The sequence below is a fragment of the Nanorana parkeri genome, unplaced genomic scaffold, assembly GCF_000935625.1.
Source record: "Nanorana parkeri isolate BGI_ZX_2015 unplaced genomic scaffold, ASM93562v1 scaffold1217, whole genome shotgun sequence".
NCBI lineage: Eukaryota > Metazoa > Chordata > Amphibia > Anura > Dicroglossidae > Nanorana > Nanorana parkeri.
The window spans coordinates 436,009-444,387 of record NW_017307485.1 but is presented as its reverse complement, the minus strand read 5'-3'; the positions used below and the strand labels follow the sequence as shown (position 1 = coordinate 444,387).

General features: G+C 44.9%; 1 protein-coding gene across 1 annotated transcript in view; it reads left to right on the top strand.

Moving 5' to 3' along the window:
* The first annotated feature begins 2,316 nt into the window (after nt 1-2,316).
* LOC108797053 (chondroitin sulfate synthase 3-like) overlaps nt 2,317-8,379 on the top strand; it is a 333,921-nt gene continuing 327,858 nt past the window's right edge. Inside the window, exons 1-2 of the mRNA XM_018568619.1 lie at nt 2,317-2,395; nt 2,444-3,089. Coding sequence (XP_018424121.1) covers nt 2,465-3,089 — 625 coding nt within the window. The 5' untranslated portion in view covers nt 2,317-2,395; nt 2,444-2,464. The remainder of the gene's footprint in view (nt 2,396-2,443; nt 3,090-8,379) is intronic.

Genomic DNA, 8,379 nt, shown 5'->3' with positions numbered 1-8,379 from the left:
TCCTGTATATATATATATATATATATGCATCATGAAACACTGAACACATATATACCAAGCACCTCTGTGTTATACGGTACAGAGGGCCAAAGGCACACATTACGCCTTCTGAGGAAGCCATATACCAAAGTCTAGTGTCTATAAAACCACCATTTTAAAATGTACAATAATCTTTGGTTTATCGGACTGTAGCATGTGGTACAATAAAAATATGGCTGACATTATGGGAAGGCTATGTGAAAGCTCCTCATCCCTCCTATCTGACACTCCTGGGCCTTTCTGGTTGGGTGGGAGCTGGCTCAGTAATGCCCTGTAGAAAGCCCACAAAAAGCTGCTGCACAAGGCCCCTTGAGCTCTCCTTTACCATCAAGAAAAGAACATCTGGCAAAAGACTTGTTTCTAGAGAGCCAATCTCAGATCTATGTTATGCTTAATTGGCTGGACTCTTCTGAAACCCAAGGAACCCAGGACTTTGTTAAGTAATTTAATTGCTTGGAACGGTGCGTGTTTCCTTTAAAACACATGGTGGAAGCTATTGTTTTTGTGTGTAAAGGGTCAACTGTAGAGTTAACAAACCCCAGTGACAATCACTTTCAGTCTGCTGGCCTTAGATCGTTACAACATCTATGTGCAAGGTGAGGCTGAGAGCGCCATCGTCACATATTGGTGGGATCTAACATGCCGTTTGTCACACCCACTAACGCAAGTGACAAGGTGTACAGCAGTAGTTTCCAATGAGCTGCCACTTATTATATTTTTTTTAAGAGAAAGAATGGTTTCCTGTCTACTTCCACTTTATTGACACGGGTAAACAAAATGTATTGTTTTTCGGTGAACATCGGGTGATTTCTGGAAAATTATGTATGGGAATCAATAGTAAAGGCAAAACTAAATTAATTGTTGATGGTTTTTAGGGGTGCAATGGGCTTTAAATAGCTTCTGTCAATTACAAAAGCTCTTTTCAATTACCCTGGACTTGTTCCTGTGCCCCAAAACATACACAAGCTCTAAAAAAACAAAATCTGTGTGGGAACATTTTGCCAAAATCATTTTGCTCATTGCTATTTATAGATCACTAGAATAGTATATGGATCCACTCATCTAGTCAAGGAAGCACTTAGTGAATTGCAGGCAACTTTTTGTCACGTGGTTCATGTAACTAACTATCACTGATACAGTATGTACTGATCCTCTGCCGCTGGGCCAAGCACAGAGGGGCGGCACAGCCTGCAGCTTTTCCTCTGGATCCCTGCTGCTCTTCGCTGCCTGTATGGGCAGAGGCAGCGGGGATCCGAGGAGAAGTGAAGCGCTGAAACCTGCGCCCCCCCACATCTGTGCCCGAGGCAAAAGCCTTAGTCATCTCGCTACGGCCCTGGATTGTAGTCCATCACAGTAGTGAGCTTGGAGTGCTGACTACTTTACAACACACAGAGAGACCATGGGGAACAGTGGCGTCACAAGGGTGATGCGGGGGGTGCGGCCCACACCCGGGTGACACCATTGGAGGGGTGATGCCAAAATCACTGACAGCCATTTTGGTGTCACCCCCTTTGAAAAGTTGGCCACTCGGTCATAGACCAAGAGCCCAACAGTTTCAGGAGAGAGGAGGGGACCCGGTGGCATACCTTATCCCGCTGAGTGAACGTCCCCTCCTCTCTCTGCTGGCGTCCATCACCAAGATGGCCACCGGCAGGTATCCGTAAGATGGCCGCGCATCCGCGATGACGTCACGCGCGAATGCGCAATGTCGTCACAGCGGAGTGTCACCCGGTATCCACTCCGGTTGACACACGGCCTCGGGACGCCCTTGATGGGGAACAAAAGTATAAACCTCCAGAAGGAAGGAAAGTGTCAGCACCAATTCAGAGATGATTTGAGGATCTACAGCCCAGTGATACACAAATAAGATACATTTTTGTTAATAGTTACTGTACATGAATACATTTTAAGGTTAAGTTTCACTTTAAAGCCAAGCATCACTCCCAGGTCTTTGTACACGTTGATGAAGGAAGGAGTGCACCTCCTGAAAGCACATGGGCAGCTCCCCTCCCATAACAGCTTGTCAGACACAGTGCTGCATCTCAGTGCAGTCACCGATAACAGGAAGCCCCCCTCGCTGTTTCTATGGTGATAGCAAACGCTGAGCGAGGTGACGACAAGGGAAGGGCAGCTGTCACTTGTAGTGCGGCAGATGTGAAGGTGGCAGGGGTGGTCTGCTGAGCAGAGGAGCCGCTGGCTGGGATGATGGGAGCAGAGGGAGAAGGTGGAGCAGGAGGAGGAGGATAAGCAGCTGCAGCGCTGCACAGGACTAGGAGGAGGTGCGATCGGCAGTGACAAGCTGGCAGCCCAGACATTGCCGCACGGGCTGCTCCAGGCGTTCTCTGCCCGGCAACTTTTCCAAAGCCATAGGCAGGAATTGGGGGGCCACGGAGCAGCTGTTCACTTGTCACTGCCATAGAGAAGGATGGCTGTGAGGTCCAGGAGACCGTGGATGAGTGTGGTGGTGGGATTAATCCTGGGATTTACAGCCGCCTCTTGGCTGATCGCCCCCAAAGTAGCCGAGATGAGCGAGAAGAAGAGAAGGTCCAACGTGTGCTCGTACTACAGCCGAGGGGGGGAACCCCGGCATGACAGGGGCTCGCTGCCAAACACCAGTCCGCCCGCTGGACCCCAAGTGCCAGAAGAGCACAAGACAAAGAAGGAGGGCAAGAGCGGCACGACCAGTGCCAATGGGACCAGCAGGCACGGGGGGACCCACAACGGCAGCGGGGATTGGGGTCCCCCAGAGGAGACCCCCAGGAATTTCCTCTACGTCGGGGTGATGACCGCCAAGAAGTACCTGGATACCAGGGCAGTGGCTGCCTACCGGACCTGGGCTCCTTACATCCCGGGCAAAGTGGAGTTCTTCTCCAGCCAGGGCTCCGAGGACATCCAGCTGCCAGAAGCCGTGCCAGTCATTGCCCTGCCCGGGGTAGATGACTCGTACCCCCCGCAGAAGAAATCCTTCATGATGATCAAGCACATGCATGACAACTACCTGGATAAATATGAGTGGTTTATGAGAGCTGATGACGATGTGTACATCAAAGGCAAGTACAGATCCTTCCATGCCCACCAATGCCATGTTACATGTATGTGCAGACCCCATGCAGGTAGACGTCCTGTGCCCTGGCTTGGGCAGAGTTTGGTACCCAGGGATGGATCAATGCAGCCAATGAAGAAGGGATGATGACTAGTTAAAGAGTTTGGTGGAGCTAGTGAATGCACATATACATACATACACACTATGGGAACCCTTCTTCTGTACCTGATATCAAATAATAAAACCAAAATATGCACGTTCTCCGTAACCCTATCCTCACCAATTCTGCGCACGCATGTACAAATCAGACATTCTCAATTTCATTGTGTATTACATAGTGGGATCTGAATGCATTCCTGATCCCCATGCTGATACCTTTTAGTGGAAAATTCTATGAAACGTCTGTATTTTCCAAGAGAATTCCAGACATGAACCTGTAAATTGGCAACGTATCTATAAAGGTAGCGGGCCATGTTATATATTTTTTTTTTTAATTCAAATAAGTGGAGAATTACCATCACTTTGTATATAGTATATACTTATAGGTGATGCTGAGGTCACATGGCTACCACTAAAGGGACAACATACTTGCTATGTCAAAAAGTCCCACAGCCTCACCTTGTATGACCGTTATCGATGCGTTGCGGTCAGTCTTTACGTGTGGTATAGTGTGAAAGGGCCCTTAAGCAACATGGGTATGCATTGTATAGCACATTTGTATGTGTGACTACAGTATGGCTTATGAACTCTTTTTTTTTTTTTCATAAAGCATGTTATGTGTTCTTTGTGAACTGATGTGCCTTGGAGCATGTGAATACCACACCCACTCTTCCTGAACACAGTTCTGTGTGTGCACAACTGACACACAGGGATCGCTTCACGAGGCTTTAAAGCTGAAAATATAAAAGTGCAAATGAATGCATCTCTGTAATCATTAATACATCATTAAAACCTATCTCCAGGTAAAGAAATAAACCACAATTGTAGTGGGCTGCCCCAGCACTGACAAGGGGTAACTGCTCATAATGTCTAGGGGGATTGTGTAAAGCACTTTTACTTACCTGAACCAGGCCCCCTCAAATCCAGTGGTCCCCTGATGGCTTCACGTTTAATGCAGGGCCCATAGTCTGGCATTAGGTTAGCAGAGGTAGTTCGGAGGTAGGTTAGGCATTTGGATGCAGAGGGAGAGTCCACAAGCCGGAGTGTAGGCAAGACAGGTGAGCATAGACTGTCATGGGAGTGGAGATCGGGTATGTAAAATCCCCTAGACAAAGAGCGAGCAATTAGCCATTGCCGTGCAGGGGGAGCCCCACTGCAATGGTATCTGATAGACTTTAAATTCATTTTTCAAATGGAAGAGGTGTAAGTACCTACATCTGACCAGGTATTAGCCTCTTGCATTCCATGTAGAGCAGGGCTTGAGCGTAAGAGGAGGAAGCAGTACAAGGGGCCAATCAGTTCACGTGCTGACAAGAAGCATGCTGATAGGAAGACAAAGCAGAGAGATAGAGAGATCAGATCATCACTGTGCTGCTTCTCCTGTCCAGTCTTAGGCTGGGGCAGGTCCAGTATGAGCTGGGCTCAGAGGAAGTGAGTTGAATGATGCTGACCATCAGACTGAGAACATTAAAAAAATGTATTACGTGGGAGATCTTCCAACTGAAGCTGAATATTGCAGCACAAGCTGGTTTTGTTATTTTATCAATACCCGGGTTATTCATCTTTATCTTGTTGTTTTTAGCTGAAATTCTGTTTTAGTACAAGAATACGTTTCTTTATTATAACCAGATGACTGTTATTTTTCATTCTCAATGCAGTTAGCTGAAAATAACTAGATTGAAGAAAATAGGTCACCAGCACTCCATAAGTTAAAATGAATGAGTCCTTTTAATGGACAATGATGTCACAGAAATCCAACTGGATTTCTGTGACATCATTGTCCATTAAAAGGACTCATTCATTTTAACTTATGGAGTGCTGGTGACCTATTTTCTTCAATCTTGTGTTTTGCACGGTGCCATCCGTGAAGTTACTTCGAGCACCATTTATTTGATTGTTGGCCGGGACTGCTGAAAGGTGTGCGGAGGGCACCTCCATCAATTGCAGCTGAAAATAACTGACACCTTTTTTAAGCTAAGAAGGATCCTTATCCTGGCTTTAAAATTAGGATCCTTATCCTGATGTCTCAGCTTTGTGAAAAGAGCCTGCACTGTGCAATGTGAACGGCTGCAGTTGTTTCTGGGAATGTTAAAACATTTTTATGTTGTGTTGGCTGGATCGTACATCCCCTTCTAAGTGTCTTCACACTTACAGTGGCTGAGTCAGAAGAACAGAAAAGTCCTGATTCATTGTTTCTCCACAGCTCCTAGCACCTCAGTGCAAAGCTCAGCAGACTGGCTTGTCATCGGCCCTGCGAAGTTGTATGTTGTCTGTGTCTGGGCTGTTTTTTATTGTCTGTCTTAATCAAACTGAAGAGCCACTTTGTGCTTCCTGCTATCACTAATCTCATTGCTAACGCTGAATACCTACTGGAGTGGCTGCAGAAGAGCCAGTGCCACGGTCTCAGACTAGATCTTATTAGCTGCCTTCTGGGTCTAAACTGACAGCTCAAGTAAACAGCTTTGTGTACATATAGAATGGAATGTCAACTTTTGTTTGCTTTGAATCCTACTACAGTATGGTGTTATTTCAATAGATGGCAAATGATAGATAGATAGATAGATAGATAGATAGATAGATAGATAGATAGATAGATAGATACATGAGAGAGACAGAGACAGAGAGAGAGAGAGAGAGAGAGATACAGGGATAGATAATAGGTAGATAATAGATAGATCGATAGAGATAGATAGATAGATAGATAGATAGATAGATAGATAGATAGATAGATAGATAGATAGATAGATAGATAGATTTGTAAAGACAATGACATGGTTTCAGCTGCAAATGGTATGTTTTAGTGAAACCATTGTATGCCTATTGGGAAGCTACAATCTCTTAGGCTATTTTAAAGAAAAAAATATTTAATAAAAAATGAATTAATAACTATAAAAAAAATCAAAACGTTTCTAAAAAATAAATAAAAATAAAATATTTAAAATATTTGAAACATTTTAAATAAAAAAGTTTGGTTTCGTTTCGGTTTTGAAATTTGCATTTCAGTGCACCTCTATTTACACTTAACCTTTGAGGTGCGTGGCAGTAACGCAGACTTGTAAACACCGTGCGTTAACGTACACTTTGTTAGGCAGCCCTTTCAGAATGAATGGACTGGGAACACACCTCAACCACCCAGAAATCTGACCTGCACCCTTTTTGGCAGCACACCGCATGGCTAAGAACGTTAGATTGAGATGATATTCTGAATGAATGGCACTGCCTTGTACCATTGGAAGTAGCGAGCGGTGCCATGTGTTATGGTAATGTGAATGAGAACACTCACGTTTACACAACACAATAATGGGAATGGGGCCTTGATGGCAGGACGCTCTTGTAATTCCACAGCATCTGAAAGGAGTTGCTTTTAGCTGAACTGCAGATAGATATAAGAAGTAACAAATGACTGCAGCTGTGTATTAATTTATACATTATAAAATGTATTCTTTAACATTAAATTAGTGTAAGTACCTGAGAAGCAGCTGAGGCTGGACCGGCCTCCACAATTCCTTACACCACATCCTTCTCTATTAGACAAAATGATTCAGCAAGTGAATGGTGTGAAGGAAATGTATATAATATAAATAAATGTGTATAATAGAAGAGCAGCTGAGGAAGTTGTGTGAATGTGAAAGTTATGTGTCCTATGTATGCAAAATAAGTTTAAAAGAGAAGTATGGGGTAAGTGTTTTTCCCTATAGTTCTCTTTAGGGTCACGGAAGGACATATACTAACCTCCTCCCGTGACCCAAAGCTCAGTATATAGTGAGCTATTGCCCACGATATACTGAGAGCGCTGCCGCCGGGACAGATCCCGACAATACTGTCTGGATCCACCCAGCTGCGTGAGTGACAGCTGGCTCTGCCTATCTAGAGGCAGAGCCAGCTGTGCCCGCCGCCTCCTCCTTTTGTTCCTCCACTCAGTGCGGGAGGATCGGAGAGGGGAGGGGGGAATCCCTTCGGGGAGCGGTGGCTGACAGTCACCGGTCACTGCAGGGAGACGATCAGAAAGTGAGCGAGTGACTATATGTGTTCGCTCACTTCCGGATTAATAGAGCCGACCTGAGACAGATTCATTGTCACAGGTCGGCTCTAACTATGAGAATGAGTGGAAATCATTCACCTCATAGTTCTCCTTTAAGAAATCTTTTGTGTTAATCCATTGAAGTAGTACCTGAAAAGTCACATTGCATATTGTGTGATTATTTTCGTATAGTGTAAGTACCTGCATTTTACAATCTACTATACAGCAACACTCAAAGTAGCAGAGGGAAGCATCAAGACTGAGAGCCAATCAGATTTGCTGCATGCAAATATGCTGACAAGGATCATGCTGATGGGGGGAGAGAGCAGAGTAAGCAGATGAATGAACTCATCTGTCTGCTGCTCTTTCCCTGTCCATTCACAAGCTGAGGGTGCAGAGTGGACATCACTTAAAGTGATATTAACCTCAAAATGTGTTTAAGCTATTTCAAATGCTGATTAAATCACTTACAATGGATGCTGCTCCTTGATGTTTAGTTTCCATCAGTATCCGCTGGTCCCCTAAGCACTGGCCCTGATATCCTGTTTTAGGGTGGCTCCTTTCCCTTGCAGTTTCCTATGGAGTCATCCTTGGGTGTGCTAGTAAAGTGTATGTGTCTCCACAGACACACAGACACAGCAAGGCAAGACACTCCCCTGCTGCCTCCTCCCTTCTCCAAGCTAGTAGATGGAGAGCTGATGTAGACTGTGCTCTTCCTTGTGATTGTGTACTGGACAGGACATTCAGGCAAGCAGAACTGAGAGAGATGGAGCTGTTTAGAAACATAATGGCTGTTACATGCTTTGAGAGTTTAATGCTACTTTAACTGTGAGTGGTGTTACCCAGCTGGCTGTACTGTCTGGCAGGGTAGTGTAAATCTTAGGAATGGATGGACAGAAATACAGATCCAAGTCATTTGTAATGCGTATATAGCTGTTTGCCTGGAGTTCGGCTTTAACCGATTTAAATAATGAATCAATGTGACATTTTCCATAGGTGCACAGGGCTACATAGGTGGGGTGACTGTCACAAAACTGTTATGGGTCCACCATGGAAAATGTGAAGCAGAGCCGCACTAACCTCCTTATTATTGATAAATCCTTAAATATATATATAT